This window comes from Ostrea edulis, chromosome 9, assembly GCF_947568905.1.
Source record: "Ostrea edulis chromosome 9, xbOstEdul1.1, whole genome shotgun sequence".
Lineage (NCBI taxonomy): Eukaryota > Metazoa > Mollusca > Bivalvia > Ostreida > Ostreidae > Ostrea > Ostrea edulis.
Genome location: NC_079172.1, coordinates 40,952,399 through 40,972,706, shown reverse-complemented (window position 1 = coordinate 40,972,706; position 20,308 = coordinate 40,952,399). Strand labels below are relative to the sequence as shown.

Genomic DNA, 20,308 nt, shown 5'->3' with positions numbered 1-20,308 from the left:
TAGCGAAGCTGACACACCTTATGTAAATAGAATCCACAATTCTGTCAAATTTGAGGCCATGTGAAACTGATTCATACACGCATGTTCAGATTTCTCAGCTGTACTGTAGTATATGTTAATATCTGAATATATGCACATGCAACAAGTCCTGTAGTTCCTTTTTTAAAGAGGCTTCATTCCTTTGATTTTCAATCTACATACCTTCATTCAATTTCATTTCTTAATTTAAGTGCCATAATTAGAAATAAAACATGTAAACAAGTAAACACAAAATAACAACTTCATCTCAGTTTTATTCCACTTGAAATTTAAATGAAGTAATGTCTGAAATTCCAGCATCAATGATATCTCCTTTATCAACAGGTCCGACACCTGAGGGCGTTCCCGTCAGAATGACGTCACCTTCCTCCAACGTAAAATACTTGCTGATATAACTGATAAGATAAGGAATGCTAAAGATCATGTCTTTCGTGTTCCCGTCTTGTTTTGTTTGACCGTTGACCTTCAGCCACAACTGGACATTATCTGGTTGCTGTAGTTTGTCCGTGGAAATCAGGTCACCTATCGGACACGATGTGTCAAAGCCTTTGGCAAGTGTCCATGGCAACCCTTTCTTCTTCGCCTCATCCTGAAACGGAAAACGGATATATCTATGTATGTGTAAAAATAGAAAAGGAACCTGATTTCAATTATCAATAAACCTTTTAAATTGGAAAATGTTGCCCTAGACTATATGGCATCTAGATGTGACAGTGATACCCTTTATGCCAATACAGACAAGTGACACAAATTTCTCAAAACAAAAATGCAACTACGAGTTGTTGAATTTTCCTAAACATCTTAGTTTTTCCTAGAGTCTGCTTTACAATTTTTCACTTTTTTGCAGGATTTTTACTTTCTATGTGCTGGTCAGGAGAAAGCAGACAATTAAAATCAATTAAAAAGGTTGAGAAACCCAAAAATATTTCAAAATAATACAAACTACAACTGTCCTAAGAGGACTAATACACCCCGCAGGGCACATTGAATAGTGGAAAATAGTGCTAACTGAAGACTAAATGATTTCTAACATGTAATTCTTTAGCTCGGGGGCCATTAAACGGAGATGAGCACACTTTTAATCCAAGTCTTTGAAAACAGAACATATCATGAAAAAGTGAGATTTTGATCAAATGCAATCTCATTTACATTTCATAGCCTAGGCGCCTGGTGCTGAAAAGCAAATACGATGTAGACTAATCTAGCATACAATGCACTGTAACAAACCTGTAGATCCCTGGCTGTCATGTCCAGAGCTAACACGTAACCTCCCACGTGCTCCATGGCATGATCCTCGGTGATGTTATTCCCAGTTCTCCCGATCACGACACCCAGTTCTACCTCATGATGTAGTGATTTGCAGTTTGGTGGAATCTAATGGAAACAAAATGAAATGTGGCAAACTGCATGTACATAACTATAATTACCCTTATACATATATATACCTGTGAAACAGAAAGGGAGAACTGGACTCGGGCCCCCCTTAATCTCCAATCAGATGCTCTAACAACTGAGCTCTCTGGCCACCAGAGATTGAAACCCATCTGACCCACACACACACGTAATTAACACAGAAAAATTACTGAGAGTGCCATTTTCTTGCTGATTAATTACTGTTGTTGTGTTGGTGGTTGTGATAAAAACTGATATACTGTTAATACTTATATTTTCTGTTGGTACAGAGAAATACTGATACCTACAGTAGATAACAGTAACTGATAAGCACTGAAGAAAACACTGTCAGTAATCATCAGCAAAAAATTACACTCTCAGTACTTTTTCTGTGTTAATTTTGAGTCCAGTAGATGCATCATCTAATACAAGCACATTCTCTAGTGTGCCTTCTTTTTCCGAATCTCAATAAAAATATCCAACTCAAATAGAAAATAAGTCTGAAGACAAGAATCGTTTTCTTGAACAGTTTCTCAGGTTTTATCCTGTTCATTGTTATCTGTAAGCATGCCAAGAGGTGAATTGTTCATTAAATGTCTGTATTCTAAAGTGTTCAACTAAAAACTGAAATATTTGTTCACCTAACAAACCATAGGAGAAAATGGCGAGTCACAAATAGGAAACAAACAGTAATTCAATCTAGGTATGAATCCTCATATTTTGGGTTAAACCACAACTAATCTATATGATAGCAAAGTTTTGGTTTATAAACCGTTACCTTTATTTTTTGGCCCTGGATGACATATGAGGTTGTTGGTTTTAGAAACAAAATTGGTTTTGTTGGTACCACATTTCCCAATTCCGCCGCATGTTCCCTGTGTCAAATTAAATTATATGTTATTATATGTTGTATTCAATTTTTTCTCAGTAATGCTATGAAAGGTATACAGTTTTGAATTGATACTATCCTAAGGAATTTATAAAAGTAGTCTAAGAATAGAATATATAATAAATCAAATATGATTTTAATGTGAAAATGACAGCAAAGGATTATGATTTTTAAAGTTTCACTATTATTTTAGTCATAAAATGTAAATCATAAAACAAGAATATCAGTAAACCTGATGGAACCAATGTGCACAGGCTTGTATACTAAATGAAAAATTTTTGAAATAGAGGCCTTTTTTCATATAAAAGCCATATGTTTTAAATGACCTTTCAGAAATGTCTTTCCTCATTCACAAGCCATGTTTTGAGTGACCTTTCAAAAAATGACCTTGAGTGACCTTTGTCCCAAAATCATACCCACAATGATCAAAAGCTGTTGAAACAAATATTGTTAAAATGAGGGGTTTTCATATTAAAGCATGATTTTAGTGACCATAATCTTTAGAAATTGACCTTGAGTGACCTTTGTCTGAAAGTCTTTCAAACAATGTTGAAATAACAGATTTTTATATCCAAATCATGTTTTGAGTGACCATGACCTTTGTAAAATGACCTTATTCAAAAACTTGAAATAACAAAAATTTATAAGTTCTAAGTCACCCTGACCTTTCTAGAACAACCTTTGTTCAAACGTCATTGTTTCAAGGAACATTTGCGGTCAATTATACTAATTTCTGATGCAAAACTTCGGAGGGACAGACAGACGGACAGCGAATTTTGATATTTGCTTTTTCAATCGGGTTCGAAGTTCGGTACACATGCTAAATAATGACCCTTGTGCAATCAAGCAGTGTCTGTGATAAATAATTCCAAATATACTTTACTTATAATTTCTCCCAACTGCAACTATTTTCTTCCCAAATTCTCGAAATCTCAATACTGCATTTGAAGTCATTCTACTATCAACGCAACGTAGTACCTATACTGCACAGTCTATCACACAAATGTAAACATGCAAATTAGAGATGGATAAATATTTATTTCATAAACACTTTAATTTTAAACAAACAATTTATATTATTTAGCATCGCTAATTGCGGAAGTATGCTCAAATTCAATTTTAAATAATAATACACACCCGACCCAATTTGTCTGAACTCTCCTGTACGAAAAGGTAAAAAAGTATTTGTTTATTTCCGGAGTCATCATGCCGAGCGAAGAGGCAACTGGCTCTGAGGATGAGGGTATCAATTTTCACACAATTAATGAGCAATATATATGTTTTTGTGATTTATAAATATGTTCTTGATTGGACTGTTGGAAGTGATAGACTAACAGATACCCCACATTCATTGTCATTGTGTAAAAATTGTGTAAACTATTGCTGCATCGATTAGTCTGAATTATTGATTAGATGGTAAACATGTGTACGCTTGTATATAAAGCAAGGCATTGGTTTGAATTATGTTTGATGAATGATTTTATAAAGGTATTTGATTTAACTGTGAGAATGAACTTGTAGATAAATCCATTCAGCACTTTGCTGCACTAAGCATTGGCTTTATCTGTGTTGTCATTGGAATACCATTATGGTGGAAAACAACAGAGGTGTATCGAGTGAGCTTACCATACTCTGACATCGCAGACCTATCAAAAACAAAGGTATATTGTCACCGATTTTATCATTAACCATACTCGATGTTTTGTGATTGATAGTGTGGAGTGTTGTTTATCAGAGCACTGAGAGTAATCTCAGCGAGATTCGTCGAGGCTGGATATTTGGACTGATGCCTCTTCCAAATCTCAGACCAGTGTCACACAAAGTGATTCGGGAAATCTTGCCTGAACTTCGGCTGCTTGTTGTGATTAAAATGGGTTAAACTGAATTTCTTGTCCGCTTCAACTTTTCGCCTTAGACATCCTATTAACTCCCTATCACAATGAAACATGCATTTCTTACCTTTACATGGTGTAAATCCCACAGTGAATGAAGTTGGCTATTTTCGAAGCCATTGCAAACAGCCACCATTTCATACTTAACTTCTCAACACTGAGATAGTTTGTACTTCGATTGGAAATACAGAACTTACTGATTGACAATTTCTTTGTACAAAGCATTTAAAAGAAAACTGCATAATATTTAATCAATCTATTTGAATTCATTTATTTTATTATAATTTTTTTTCATGAACTAGAACTGTTATTGTAACTAGTGACTTCTTTTTTTAGTTTCAGTTCACAATTGACATTGATGTGTTGAACTTGGAAAAATCATGGACTGATAAAGATCTGACAGACTTGTCCAAACTTTTGAAAGCAAATTTAGGTAATTTAAGAAATCTTTTGACTTTGAGACTCAGCATAATGTTATCCATTGTAATTCACTATTTTAGAATACCACTTTTACTGCTTTTAGCATAACATCTTGTAAATGCAGTGCATATTAAATCATAACCATGGTTACAATTGAATTAATCAATAAAGTAATTTAGAATTTGAGTTTATGTCATGTACAAAGACTAGTGCATGAAGTGACAATATACAGTAAACTGTGATTATAGTGATTATATACAGTACAACACAGTTTCAGTAACTTCCTATTCTATTTTGTAATAGACGTAATTTGTTCCATTGAGTTTCACTTTGTTGTGTTCACTATTTTTTTTTAAATAGACGTAATTTGTTCCATTTAGTTTCACTTTGTTGTGTTCACTATTTTATTTTGAAATAGACGTTATTTGTTCCATTTAGTTTCACTTTGTTGTGTTCACTATTTTATTTTGAAATAGACGTTATTTGTTCCATTTAGTTTCACTTTGGTGTGTTCACTATTTTATTTTGAAATAGACGTAATTTGTTCCATTTACAAATGTAGTTTCACTTTGTTATAACTAAGTGTGTTCACTATAACTATGTTTTACTGTATGAATATTAAATGAAGTGATTTCTATTCAATATTTTGTGTATAATATTTCTGTACACTTTTGTAGTTGATGATAGAAAATTAGCCACCATTCTTTCAAAGTATCGCGTGACAGTGCGACAAGCAGCAGAGAAACAAACAAGTGATGTTAATTCCTTCAAAACATTATCACGTAAGCATTCTTGTTCAACTAGAGCCATGCCTGTCTTAGATTTTAATAACTTATTGTCTAGCTTCACCAGTGCTCCCACTGGACCAGAATTCCCTTTCGCCACTTTTTCGGGGAGCGGCGCGGCACAAATAATCACATGCTTTACAATTATTTCCATCATATTATATATTATTTTATTCATTACACTTATTTTAGCATTTTGAATCAGTTACATTACTTAATCATACCCAGCTACCATACCTAAACACTTCTTTCTGAAATAATAAGAAGTTGATTTGTTTGATAAATTCTATTATGGAAATCAAAATTCAGATAATAAATCATAAAAATATAAACTTCATGATGCTACACCCCTCAGTGAAAACATTGTGTACATTGCCCAAAATGCAGATGTCACAAAACATCAAACCCAATTTAAAGTCGTATCTCAACCATTCCCTATTAAATTTCCGTTTTTGTATGGAAGATTTTGCAATTTGGACAGAATCAGATGTTTGAGCAGGTGGGATTGACTGTAAAGCCAAACATAGTTATTTTTTAATTTTAGACTGACTAGGGTCAGAAGCTACAAGTTTAGTGTCAAAATAGAATGGGGTGCATAGTCTTAGGAGATTAGCATTTTTATACTGTTGCGCACCGAACTTCAAAGAAAATTATTTATTAAAATTGCTATGTCCATATCAATGGTGACCAACCGCATAATTGTTTATGAAATATTCGAACTAAAATCAAACACATCAAAATCTTGTAATCAACGAGTTTGGCCGCAAAAACAAACAATTGATGTATTCATATATACATTATACACAATAATACGGCCAATTTAATTACCGGTCGGTTCTCTGGTTAAGAATTGACTTTAATGTGGAGATGATAACACGATAATGAATAAGACTTTAAATGTTAAACAATTGACCACAGCAGTGTAAACAGCTGTCCAATGTACTTTATTACATAATCACCGACTTTTTTGCAGCCATAAATTACCTGAGGCTGTGACCAGCTCTGTGTGCACTGGAGCGACGCAAGATTTCTGGTCGCACGCGTTGACTGAATAAACAGATTTTGACTGCATAAACAAACAGGCGATAATGCGTCACTGACAAAGGATTTAAAATACAATTTATTGCAAAAAAGGGATTTTCGCCACTTTCAATTTTTTTTCGCCATTTTTGAAAATAATTCGCCATTGGCGAAAATGGCGAAGCCCAGCTCGAGCACTGAGCTTCACTAGTTCACTTTCGGTGTATGGGAGGATCATTATAATAGTAATCGTACACTTCTGCATCGAGTACAGTCCTCTGCATTAAATGTAACTGCTTAAAGATTTACAGACTTCCAGTAAGCATGATAGCAGGGATATAGAAACTCTCGACCAGTACAGATCAAACAAACATTGCTTTATTTGCTTAGATTGTGTTCATTTACGATGATTGTTCATGATTTTTGCTTATATGCTTTTCATTTTTTTTTCAGAATTTGATGAATACTTTCACGGAAAGGAGTCGTCTATCAACAAATATCTCATAGTTCTACTGCCAGTAAATAATGTAGTGGTTACAAAGCCAACCATTGGAAATAACAGAGCTGTGTTTTTGCCTGTTGGAAAGGGAGGTAAGGAAGTTTAAGAATCATTCAAAAACTTGTGTTACTAGTAATTTGTCAGAAATATAGATTTCGTTATTCAAAAGAGCACATATTCTGTATAAATCATTTTATTACTTTTTACAGTTTTGAATTTGCTGCAGGTTCTGTTTTTACTTCATTTTAATTTCACAGATTTGTATTTTACATATTATTGAAAGACTGGTTATGTGATTTTCACTGCAGTCATATATTCATAATTTTAAATTTCTGCAAAATTAGTGATAAATGAAGACAATGGTGAAAGGAAGATTGCAAACAGTATCAATGACCACATATATATTATTCTTTGAATTATTTTGCATATTTTAAAATAAACTGATTTTAGTATGTATTCTGTGAAATATTTTGCATTATCTGAGAAGAATTAAATGATGTATTCTTTTGAATATTTTGCAGATTTGAAAATAGTTGCAACAAAGATCACTGAAATTCTTCACAGTGTTCTGGTTCGAGAAGACACCATGGTCAAGTCTTTCCAGAATTCGCTAGGTGCTAGGGAACCAAAGGTACTATGTAGTGTGCATAGAGGTGCTGTGATTTCATTCACACAGTATGTTTAAAAAGCAACAGTACAAAATGAAATGAGACATATTTCTTTCTTACATTGGATACTAAATTGTTGCTTGACATTGTTAAGTGACTTTTCATCATGATTTCTGCATGATTATGAAATCAATTTCCCAATAGTTTTCTGAATATGAAATTCACATGTTCATGTAAATGGCAGGACAAAGAAAGCATGAGATCCCTCAGCTATCACCAGGGTTACGACCTCCTATTTACCTTGGTAAACCCACAACCAGATGTCCTGAATGTTGATTGGTCCATACAGGAGGCAGTGAAGGGTGAGTCATAAACACAATGGCTGAATTTAAAAGCCCAACTTGTTTCTAATTTCTCAGAAGTGGAAGTGTTCTAAATTTTCTGTCAAAAGTGGAAGCGTTCTAAATGTTTTCTCAGACATGCACATCATTTCTCATTGTAGCTTACTTAGATCCCTTGTCTACTCAGCTGTCAGATTACATCAGCCTGGATATTAAGTCACAGGTTAATATCTTTAATATTTGATATTTGTATTTAATACTTACTTATGTTTTGTTGTGTGTAGTGAATATCAAGTCACAGGTTAATATCTTTAATAGTTTGATATCTGTATTTGATAGTTTGATGTTCGTATTTAATAGTTTGATATCTGTATTTAATAGTTACTTATGTTTTGTTGTGTGAATGGATATCAAGTCACAGGTTAATATCTTTATTAGTTATCTGTATTTAATAGTTGCTTATGTTTTGTTGTGTGTAGTACATATTCTACTTATTAATCTCTTTTATGAAAGTCAGATGCTTCATAGTTTGTTATAAAACAATGAAAGTTTCTGCATGCATTATGAAATATTTCATCTAAATGATCACTGTAAGGTTTCAAAAATTGTTATCATCCTAGTATTTTGGAAGATTAACAGAGATACATGCAGTTCTAATAGAATTTTTATTAGCCGAGTTGCAACGAAGTTGAACTCGGCTATTGGTTTGGTGATGCGGGCGGGCAGGCGGTTGGGTGTCAACAATTGGTTTCCGGATGATAACTCGAAAAGTTTATAATCTAATCAAATGAAACTTTCATATATTGTTGGGTACCAGGTAAGGAAGACCCCTATTGATTTTGGAGAAAAAAGGTCAAAGGTCAAGGTCACAGTGACCGAATATAAAATGAAAATTTCAGAAATATTTGGTTTCCGGATGATAACTCAGAAAGTTTAAATCCGAATCAAATGATACCTGAAGATATTGTTATGTACCAGGTAAGGAAGACCCCTATTGACTTTGGAGAAAATAGGTCAAAGTTCAAGGTCACAGTGACTGAAAATAGATTTAAAATTCCAAAAGGATTTTGGTTTCCGGAGGATAACTCAAATTTTTTTAATTTGAATCAAATGAAACTTGGATATATTGTTGGATACCAGCAAACCAAGGCCCCTATTGATTTGGAGAACAAAGGTCAAGGTCACAGTGACCGAATATAGATTGAAAACTTCAGACAAATATGGTTTCTGGACAGTAACTCGAAAAGTTTAAAACTGAAATTAGTTCTTCACAATTATAAATATATCATGTCATTCCTGGCTTTACAATGTATCCCATGCAACTCGGCTCGTGCACCCCTGGGTGCTTATACTTATTTTATTTTTTTATCACCAGATGATTTTCTTCACCGGATTGAGAAGAAAACCAAAGAAAGACAGCAAGTCTCAGGGCTACTATTATGAGGAGGTAGATTTACCTCACACCATTAACCCCCTAGAGGCTAAACTAGGTAAGAGAAACAATAGATGTTTGTGTGTGTGTGCAGAGATACATACATGTATATATATTGTTACTACAGTAACTAGATCTGAAGAGCCAGATCACATTGAGTTGACAGGGGCGGATCATCAGATCAAACGAGACGTGAAGCCTGTCAACTCCACGTGATCCGACTCTTCAGATCAAGTTACTGTAGTAATGATAATTTTATTATGATACCATTTGTGTATTTTTAAATACATGTTTGTAAGATAATGAATGTATTCTTAATTATCAAAAACATAAACATGTTGTGAAATTTAATTATTTTTTGTGTATGCAAGTGTTTTTGGTGTTCCACAAAAAATGTGCGTTGATGTATTGTGACATCATCAGTTTCAAAGAAACACAATTTGGAATTGGGTCACTGTGGTGAGGTGATCCGGATCACACTCTGTGAATTTGACGATATCAAAACACAGATTATTGATGGGTAGAAAAATATATTTATCCTACAGAAGTAACATAAATTGTTCCATAAAAGATACATTTTATAAAATGATTTAGCATCAATGAAAATTTTGGGTATTGAAGAAAAATCACATGAAAAATCTGCCAACATTTTTTTGTATAAGAAAATTTAGTGGGATTTTTTTCTTTGTATTTAGTTGATACAATCTGTTACATGAGTAACTTTACTGAGCTTATACTATGTTAATACATGTGTCAGATGATGCTACAATTTATCATGAACTATGATGATGATACTCTATCAGTATATATAACTTCTAATATTATCCTATAAACCAGTTCAGAATTTTCAAAATAGTTTTCAGTCCCTCTACATACACTTCAGCAGTGTCTTTAGAGTACTATTACTGTGTTTACCTGATCAAGATATAGGGCTCACGACGGGTGTGACCGGTCGACAGGGGATACTTACTCCTCTTATCCAGGGGTCTGTGTTTGTCCTACTCTCAATTTTTGTTCTTTGTAGGATTTATGAGAATTATTATTGTTCGTGACCTACTTTTTCATTAATATGTATATGTGTTTCTTGTGATTTTAGGGAGGGGTTGTTATTGAAAAAAAATATGAATTTTTGTAATATACTATTGTATGCAAATGAATATATTCTATAAGACAGTAATGTTATTTTCAGGTTCTCATGCCTCCAATAATCCCATGTTGAACTTCATTGTTTATGTACCAAGCAGAGATCAGTATCCACTTCACATTGTGGACAAGAAAGGTATGCTTTGCTTGGATGAGTCAAGTTTTGCCCGATCTGTCAAGCACATTTTCACTTGATTGTACAAGTAAAGAAGGAGGTTCACTTTATGCTTAAAATTGCCCTGTTTATTTCCACTTTAGATAAATGCCCACTTGTGTCAAATAATAAAGTATGAATATAGAATTGTGACTTTATTCTTTTATTAGAAAATATGGTTTTAATGCATTTGTTCAACTGGACATATAAATGTGTGAAGTCTTTGAATTTTATCTGAAAATGCTGTACAAAAAATTGAATATTGATCAAAGGAATATAGATGATATGCATTAAATTAGGTATCAATTATAGTTCTTTCAATAATGTAAACATCTAAGGTTGTGTTCTATACATAATTGTGAAAAATATCATAATATTTTGGCTATATCGTCTTACATATGTAGTATAGGATGTCATTATGTACAACCCACAGTGAAATCATATCGTGGTTGTAGATCTTTAATTGGGATGTAAATATCCTGAAATGTGAGTCTCATTCAACTTTGAAGTTTGAACATTTCACAGGGCCCCATATGCACATTCTCATTTGTATTGAGGTTGATAAACTGTCAACAAGGGGGTGTTATTTCTATAACTGGTTGCCCCTGTAATTTTCTAGCATTCTTTAGATGATTTATAATTGTTGATATTTGGTTGTTTTCAAGGTAAACATGTGACTACCAACTCCTTCCTGAGTCCTCAGTGGGGAGGGATTGTGATACAGAACCTCCCCTCACCCCCTCCGAATTCCTCCCTCCCGGCCACTGCTTCAGTAGATATGAAGACAGTCATGGAGGTTTTCCTCACTCAGCTTAGGTTTCTGATGGATTTCAGCATTCATGTGTGTGATATTTTCCTTTTGTTCATATTACTAATTTTTACGGTATTGAAAAAATACCATATATGTAGTTTAATTGATTTTTAAAAAAATTTCGATCAGGATGTGTTGACGATTTTTATGCCCCCAAGATCGAAGATCGGGGGGCATATTGTTTTTGTCCTGTCTGTCATTCTGTAATTCTGTCATTCTGTCTGAAACTTTAACCTTGCTAATAACATTTGAACAGTAAGTGATAGAGCTTTGATATTTCACATGAGTATTCCTTGTGACAAGACCTTTTCGTGGGTACCAACATTTTTTACCCTGTGACCTTGACCTTGGAATTTGACCTACTTTTTGAAAACTTTAACCTTGCTAATAACTTTTGAACAGTAAGTGATAGAGCTTTGATATTTCACATGAGTATTTCTTGTTACAAGATCTTTCCGTTGGTATTGAACCTTTTGACCTTGACATTTGACCTACTTTAATTTTTTTTTTTACATTGGTCATAACTTCTAAATGGTAAATATTAGAGCTTTCATATTGTACATGAGCATTTCTTTTGACAAGATATTTCAACTGGTACCAAGATATTTGCCCTTGTGACCTTGGCCATCTTCGGAATTGGCCATTATCAGGGGCATTTGTGTTTCACAAACACATCTTGTTTTTTATAGTCCATACTTATATGTAAACGTAAATTTTCTGTGAATCTTCAGAGTTTGCTTGAGTGGATTGCTGAGCTCACAATGAATTAACTGCTTGAATTTATACAGGTAGCACAGGATGTGGACGTTCGAGAAGTTGGGAATGATGTCATCAGAGAATGGGTAAGTAAACCAGTGATTTTTTAAAGACCCATTTAAGGTCCAAATATCGGACCTTTCCCTTCCCAAAAATTACCAATTTTTTCTCCTAATTCAATTTGCATTTTTCCCAATAATAAAAACTGGCAAAAGCATATTTGTTAAAAGATAAGTTTGATCGTGAATAGTTTATGTACAGCGTGACAAAGACACATAAATTTTAGATGATTTAGAAAAATTTAAAAAACTTAAAGAAAATAAGTTTAATATGTAAAATAAAGGAAAGAATGACATCAATTTGTGTTTGATTACTTGTCTGATATAATATATTTAGTTTATTTAAAATGATAATGGTTTTTCCCAATTTGACCAAAGTGTCAAAAAAAATTTCCAATTCAAAAGCCACAGGACTCTTTTGGTAAATGTTGAAAAATAATCATACAGGGAAACCAGTCAAACAAAAAAATAATCATACATCAAATCAAACCCAGCATGCACTAGTAGACATTTTGTCTCGGAATAGACAGTGTGTCAGATGATACAGTGTAAAGAGCAGGGGGGGGGGGGGGGGATAAAATTTATGATTGTAATTGTGAAGGATTTCACAGGTGTTGGATTGAACAGTATCCACTGTATGCAATACCATACACTATCCAAGTAATTCTGATACGACAGCATTTCAATCCCTAAAAATGCAAATTTACATGTACGGTAGTTTTTCAGTTTCTAGTCTTTAGTTTTTAATTTTAGGTGTCTGATCATCGTGCAAATGTACCTGTCACGTGAAAAAATCCTTTACTTTCATAGGTTAAATTTTCTTTTAAGAAAGTAAAGACTTCATTTCTTAGTTGAAGAGGTGATATTTATTTTTATTTCAGTTCATTTTCTCTTGTTCGGGGATGGGGGGGGGGGGGGGGGGGAGTTAAAAGCTTTAAAAAATGCCAACAATACCACATTAATTATCCCCCCACAAAAACAGTGAATTTTATACCCTCACAAAAATTAATGATTTTACAGTATACAGACCAAAGAAGACCTCCTGAGAATATTGGAGGGGCTTGTGTTCCTCATGTCTTGTTATAAATGCATTGTTGTTTTTCATCATGTTTTTATATCAATTTTAGGAACTGGACAACTGGTTAAGAAAAAAATGTGTGGAGAATTTAGCGACCTCAATATCGACCCTGCAGTCACTGACAGCTCTGTTAGAAGGAATTGGTAATATTGTTATACAGGACGATATCGGACTACAGGTAAGCTCAATATCGACCCTGCAGTCAATAACAGCTATGTTGGAAGGAATCAGTAATATCGTTATACAGGATGATATCAGACTACAGGTGAGCTCAATATCGACCCTGCAGTCAATAACAGCTATGTTAGAAGGAATTGGTAATATTGTTATACAGGATGATATCGGACTACAGGTGAGCTCAATATCGACCCTGCAGTCAATAACATCTCTGTTAGAAGGAATCAGTAATATCGTTATAAAGGATGATATCGTACTACAGGTAAGCTCAATATCGACCCTGCAGTCAATAACAGCTCTGTTAGAAGGAATCAGTCATTTTATACAGGACGATATCGGACTTCAGGTAAGCTCAATATCGACCCTGCAGTCAATAACAGCTATGTTAGAAGGAATCGGTAATATTGTTATACAGGATGATATCAGACTACAGGTGAGCTCTGCTGGCCACTGTCAAAGTTTTGTTGAATAAGTTACTGAAAACTACAGGTGCATGTATCCTGTCCATTAAATCAATACTTATATTCTCCAAATTTCAACAACTACAAAATATTGTAACAATAAGCCACCTGAGTATCCATGCTCTTACATATATAGACTCTATGATAAGGTAGTGGAAGGTTTCTAACTATAAACCTATAATGTAGCCCTGTCTTAGCTATGTAAAGAAGCTGAAGGATGCTTCCATATTACGTGTGATTTGTGCTTCTTTTCAGAAATAAATTAATTTCATTTTTGAAAATACATGAATGTGTGAACTGTGATGCTTCACGCTGGTATACTATTCATAAGGTGTGTTAGTGCTTCATGGAAAGTACATTTATGCTGGCACGAAGCATTGCAGTTCATACCCTCATATATTTTTAAAACTGAAATTTATTTCTTATATTTACATTCTACTTTCATTTTTGTTGGAAATAGATGTGTACTATATCTATCTGTATTCATACACACATTTCTTACATCTGCAATACATTCATGGGGAAATGGTGATCCAATTTGTTGAGACATCAAAGACAAAAAGATTAAAAATAAATATTTTTAATCATAACATTAAAGTAGCAAAATTAACATACAGTAAAATATCTCTATCTCGAAGTCCGAGGGACCTTCAAAAAAACTTCGAGATATCCGGGGGTTCGTGATATCCAAAATCGACCTTGGATATTTTTTTTAAAGGAGGATATTTGATGCATAGTATGGGATTTGCATTATAAACAAAAACCCCGTTGCCGTTTCTTATAGTTTAATACAAGTTGATAAATTAATATTGTGGAATTTCAAAGACAAACATTTCGTTTTTTAAATATATATAAACATCCAATTGAATTCACAATGTGTTTCAAAATTAAGATGATCGTGCCTGTATGCTTACTTTAAGTTTACTGATGTCCAGGCTAGACTGGGATGTAGTTATTGCCTTGTAATGAAAGAACCTATCATGTAAGAAACAAAAAAGACGGATTTAAAACAAAAAATAATTTTAAATGTTTATTAAAGAAATTTTCGTGTTTTATTTGTACTAGTTTTAATGATGAAACATGTATTATTAAATGCATTATCGTTATTAAGAGCATTACCTTCAAGCGTACTTCGACGATTTTGTGTGTTTATCTAACCCACATGTTAATGATAGAGCGTGTGTCATTCAAAACACCATCCCTGGAATCGGGTGTGTTAGTTCATAATTGGCGGTGAATTTTAGCCGTAATGTTGAAAAGCTTCACTAATCACCCAAGCTGTTGAACCATTTATTGTGACCTGGGTCTATTCGGAAAAGGCGAGCGTGGATTAGTGGTAATTAATTATAATTGATGTAGCCACGGGTGTGAATGTGTGACCTAACGACTCCAGGTATGGTAAGCAGAGCGGAAAATTGACTGCACTTTGAAATAAACCAGGTGAATTTAGGGTATGGGACCTTGAAAATACTTCGACATAAGCGGAGTATTCGAGATTACCGTGTTCGAAATATCAGAAGTTTTTTTTAATCATTTATATAGGGAAAACGGCCGGGACCAGAGGTCGACTTCGACTCAAGCGGGGTATTCGAGATAAACCATATTCGAGATACAGATATTTTACTGTATATGTAGGTTGAACTCAAAATGGGACAACAGTGTTTTCCAATTGATTTGGAAGAAATCAACTGTGTGAACATTTTTGGAGCATTTTATTTATAAACATACATAATACTCAATCAAACTGAAACAGTTTTCTTGGAATTAATCATTTCTACCTGGCTGGGAGTTTCTGTTAAGAGTTAGAATTCTCCATTCTTCACTGGATGTTAGAATTTTTGTCTGCAGACTGTGTAATGTATACCGACTGTAATGTATGTCTGTTAATTGTAGGTAGAGAATGCAGTAACAGGTATAAAGGAGGCCCAGAGGTACCTGGCTGGTGGGCAGATAGCACGGGCTTTTACACAGTCACGAAAGGCCCTGGCCTCATCAGGTATCTTCTCCTTTAATGATATCTAGAGTTTGTTCTAATTGTAACACACGTCTTCTACAAAATGTGTTGGTTCATAAATATTTTTATTATGCCTCCCTTCAAAGAAGAGGGGCATATTGCTTTGCACCTGTCGGTCGGTAGACTACATGTTGTCCGCTCAATATCTTGAGATCCAGTCACTTGATCGTAATCATATTTCATATGTGGGTGGGTTTTGATTAGAAGAGCACTCCTAATGATTCTGAGGCAAAAAGTCAAAGATCAAGAGTCGATCCACTCTGCACATAGGAAGATACTGTCCACTCAATATCTTGAGAACCCTTTGCTTGACAGACATCAAACTTGGTACACTGGTACATCCTAAGGAGTAGATGACCATTATTGTTTTAGGTCACATGGCCAAGGTCAAGGATCAAACTGGACATAGGAAAATACTGTCTCCTCCATATTTTGAGAACCTTTGCTTGACAGACATCAAACTTGTTTTACTTTTACATCCTAAGGAGTAGATAACCCCTATTGATTTTGAGGTCACATGGTCAAACTGGACATACGAATATACTGTCCATTCAATGTCTTGAGAACCCTTTGCTTGACAGACATCAAACTTGTTACATTTGTACATCATAAGGAGTAGATGACCCTTATAAAAATTGGGTTCATATGGTCAAAGGTCAAGAGTTACACTGGACATAGCAAGATATTGTCTCCTGTATTTTAAGAATTATTCGCTTGATTGACACCAAACTTGGTACAGTGTAAGGAATAGATGACCTCTATCAATTTTTAGGTCACATGGTCAATCCACTCTGGAAATAGAAAGATATTGTCTGCTAAATATTTCGAATTGGTTTGGCACTGATGTCAATTAAATGATGCATGTGTATAACCCTTTTCAATTTTTCACCACAGAGGGCATATATGTTTTACAAACATTTCTTGTTATACCACACTGCATGTGATACAATTACCTGTCCAGCTGTTTAGTAGGGGCCTTAAGTTTCTCTTTTAATTTCATATCCTTTCTCGGGTGCAGAATATTACACCATGTTATTCTAATCTTTTTAAGGTTTTTTAAGTGTTTTGCTCAGTACATGGGATATTGCAGAAGTGTATTTAATTTGCATTTGTCAATATAATCCATTTTATTTCTATTGATATTTTTCATACATTTTATAAATGCACATTGCACTCAAGAATGAATCATCACATAAAATTTTTTTTTGTTTTTCCAGAGAAAGCTTTCTTTGATCCGTCCCTGCTAGAATTGCTGTATTTCCCGGAAGATCAAAAGTAGGTCATCTTTATGCTCCCATGAAACAATGTTTTGGGGGTTTTTAAAAGAATTATATGTCTGTCAAACAATTATATCAGTTAATCTGCCTTTGATGTGAGAGAGAAAGAGATTCATAGCCCGACTAGAAGTGAAGATATATGATGAGTTCTTAATTTCATTTACAGATTCGCCATCTACATTCCACTGTTTCTGCCGATTGGCTTACCAATTCTGGGATCTCTGTTCAAAGCTTTTAAATGGATAAAGGCAAAACGGAAACAAAAATTAAAGACTGAATAAATATAGATGTAGCTTACATTTTATTTTGAATTTTTCTCATCATGATTTTGTCAGTATAGTGACATGTGATTTCAGATTTATTCCTGATATTAAGATTGTGGAACTCCATAATTTTGGTATGAATTATGATTTCGTGTGTAAAGATTTGCAGTTTGTGACATGGTGCTTAGGTAATAGTTTTTTCATAATACACTGTACAATTACAGTGTATGTAGTGAATGATTATGTTTGAGAAAATGTCATATTGATTGTGAATGTTTCTTTTCTTTCCATTATTTTTATGTAAGACATATAAATTGATCTACCATAAGTCAGTATCAGGTTTACTTGTATTTGATAAAAAAAAAATGCAGCAGCGTATCTTGTTAATGTATTGTGATGAATCTTTGAAACTTAGCGTTTTCCGACAGTGTATGAGAATTTTTTCTACAGAACTTTGTTAATTGTTTTACTTCCCATTCAAGAATTTGTCCCTCCACTGTGTATGAAAATTATTGACACAAATTTGAAAGTTTTTGAAAATGCATGTATTTAAATAAATACATTGTATATGAATTTTTGGAAAATTGAAATATGAAAATTGATCTTTTTTCCATCGAGTCGATGAACTTTTATACTGTGCACAATTATTGATTCAAATCCTTGAAAATTAATTTTTTTCCAAAGAACTGGAAATCGCTGTTTGTATGAAAATTATTGACACAATTTAAAAAGTGTTTGAAAGAACGTGTGTTTAGTATGTTGATGAATTTCATGGACATTTATGTAAATATGTACATTTACACGAGAGTTCACAGACATTTATGTAAATATGTACATTTACACGAGAGATTTTCTGTGCAATTCTAAGCTTGTTTTTAAACCGAATCTTGTAATATGTATCAAAAATATTAAATTTAGGTATTTCTTCAACCTAGAGCCTTTTGGTAGTCCTGTAAAATTGTGGACAATGCATTTTTTCAATGAATAATAAATCACGCTCTAAGCAAGTGTTTATGAATCATATTTGAGTATAATTTTTTATCTGTAAGAAAACTAAATGCATAGTGATGTAGGGCAGGAAGTAACTTTCATGATCCACGGGGTAGAGGTTCTGACTCTAGGATGGGGCCTAACTTGGTGTATGTATGTATATATATATTTATGTAGAAAAAAACTCTAAACACTTTGTAGAAATATTTTGACCGTGTTACCGGTCCTCTTCAGTCGTGTTTATCTCTCATAGCAACGTAACGCACTCCAATTTATTATTTATTTAATAAAAATTTTAAAAAATAAGGTGCGTTACGTTGCTATGAGAGATAAACACGACTGAAGAAGACCGGTAACACGGTCAAAATATTTCAACAAAGTGTTTAGAGTTTTTTCTATATTTTACTTCCAAAACAGAGACTTTATATATATATATATATATATATATATATATAATCCAAATAGAAAGAGTTGATATCACACAGTCAAAATAATTCAATAAAAAAAAGCAGGAAAATATACAGTTCCAAAATATATTTTTAACATCCATCCTCAGGTGAATACAAATTCATAATGTTAATAAATTAATTAATATATATATATATATATATATATATATATATATATATATATATATATATATATATATAAAGCACTGAAGAACCAACAACATTCAGTATCCAAAATTGTCGGATCTATATTAAATAGATACAATGGTTAGGGAAAATAATTATATAAAGCACTAGAATGACCAACGACATGAACAATTGGAATTGTTCATGTCGTTGGTCATTCTAGTGCTTTATATATATATATATATATATATATTGATATACATGTAGCTACTTTGATATACGTAAATTATAGATGTTATTGACCTGCAAGTTATTTAAGCCTAACAGCAGAAAATCACCAGACCTTGATTTGTCTCCATATTTGGTAATTATTTCCCTATTTGAACGATGGTAAAGGGAAATGATCCAAGAAGGATAGACTCTTAAAGTAGACTATCATATAATATAGGACTGCTTTATTTATTCTAAATTCAAATAAAGGGGAAAGAATAAACAAGAAAACATATTTTTCAACAATGTCACGAAATAGGTCGCGGAGTTCATGGAATATGTATATTCATACACGGACCGACGACACTAAAAACCGGATCCAACTAGATTGAAACAGAATGTGTCTTCATACTTTGGTATACGTTGCAAATGACCAGGCCTGGAGGTTATTAAACTTCTACCGCACTCGTACTCAAACTCAGCCATGCTTATTTTGAGTACAAATCTGAGCAAGCTATGAAGCATACTCGAACAATCTTGAAAATGTAGTCCATTTGAGTGTGAGAATGGGTTTATAAAAGTTTTATAACGTTCACTTTTGAGTATGAGTACGATTTAGAGCACAGAGTTCGAGTTTGGGTATGAAAACATGTTGAAAAAAGTTTTATAACCTCCAGGCCTGTAATGGCAATGAAACAGAATACACATGGTAGATGTAAATATTTAAACAATAAAATGCTTTGTTGATTTATTGGGTGATGAAGGTAGCTAGCATTGCAAAAAAAAAAATTATAACCCATGTATTTATATGTTTATGTATTTTTTTTTTAATATAAACTATATTTAAATACTAAAATATCATATCGGTGACCCATTCGTTACTTTAAATGGAACAACCAATGCACCCTTTGACTTTGATGACGCTCCAGATGGTAATGGTTAAGCGGACAGCTTGTGCTAAAAACCGGATCGAACTAGTTTGCAACTAACGTGTATTCATTGTCTATGATGAAAACAATGTCA

General features: G+C 33.4%; 2 protein-coding genes across 2 annotated transcripts; one reads left to right on the top strand and one right to left on the bottom strand.

Annotated features, from left to right (window-relative positions):
• Positions 1–273: 273 nt before the first annotated feature.
• Positions 274–3,553, bottom strand: LOC125659096 (acylpyruvase FAHD1, mitochondrial-like). Its single transcript, XM_048890644.2, has 5 exons — positions 3,458–3,553; positions 3,204–3,312; positions 2,210–2,306; positions 1,267–1,413; positions 274–628 (listed from the first exon to the last, which is right to left on the bottom strand). The coding sequence occupies exons 2-5, from the start codon at positions 3,272–3,274 to the stop codon at positions 293–295; spliced, it is 651 nt and encodes a 216-aa protein (XP_048746601.1). The 5' UTR covers positions 3,275–3,312; positions 3,458–3,553; the 3' UTR covers positions 274–292.
• LOC125659095 (GPI transamidase component PIG-S-like) lies at positions 3,483–18,533 on the top strand. Its single transcript, XM_048890642.2, has 16 exons — positions 3,483–3,563; positions 3,842–3,981; positions 4,549–4,645; positions 5,310–5,414; positions 6,891–7,028; positions 7,458–7,567; positions 7,789–7,906; positions 8,047–8,108; positions 9,261–9,375; positions 10,507–10,596; positions 11,280–11,455; positions 12,214–12,267; positions 13,368–13,496; positions 15,850–15,952; positions 17,188–17,245; positions 17,414–18,533. Exons 1-16 carry the CDS (start codon positions 3,527–3,529, stop codon positions 17,526–17,528), a joined length of 1,647 nt encoding a protein of 548 aa, XP_048746599.2. The 5' UTR covers positions 3,483–3,526; the 3' UTR covers positions 17,529–18,533.
• Positions 18,534–20,308: the final 1,775 nt, after the last annotated feature.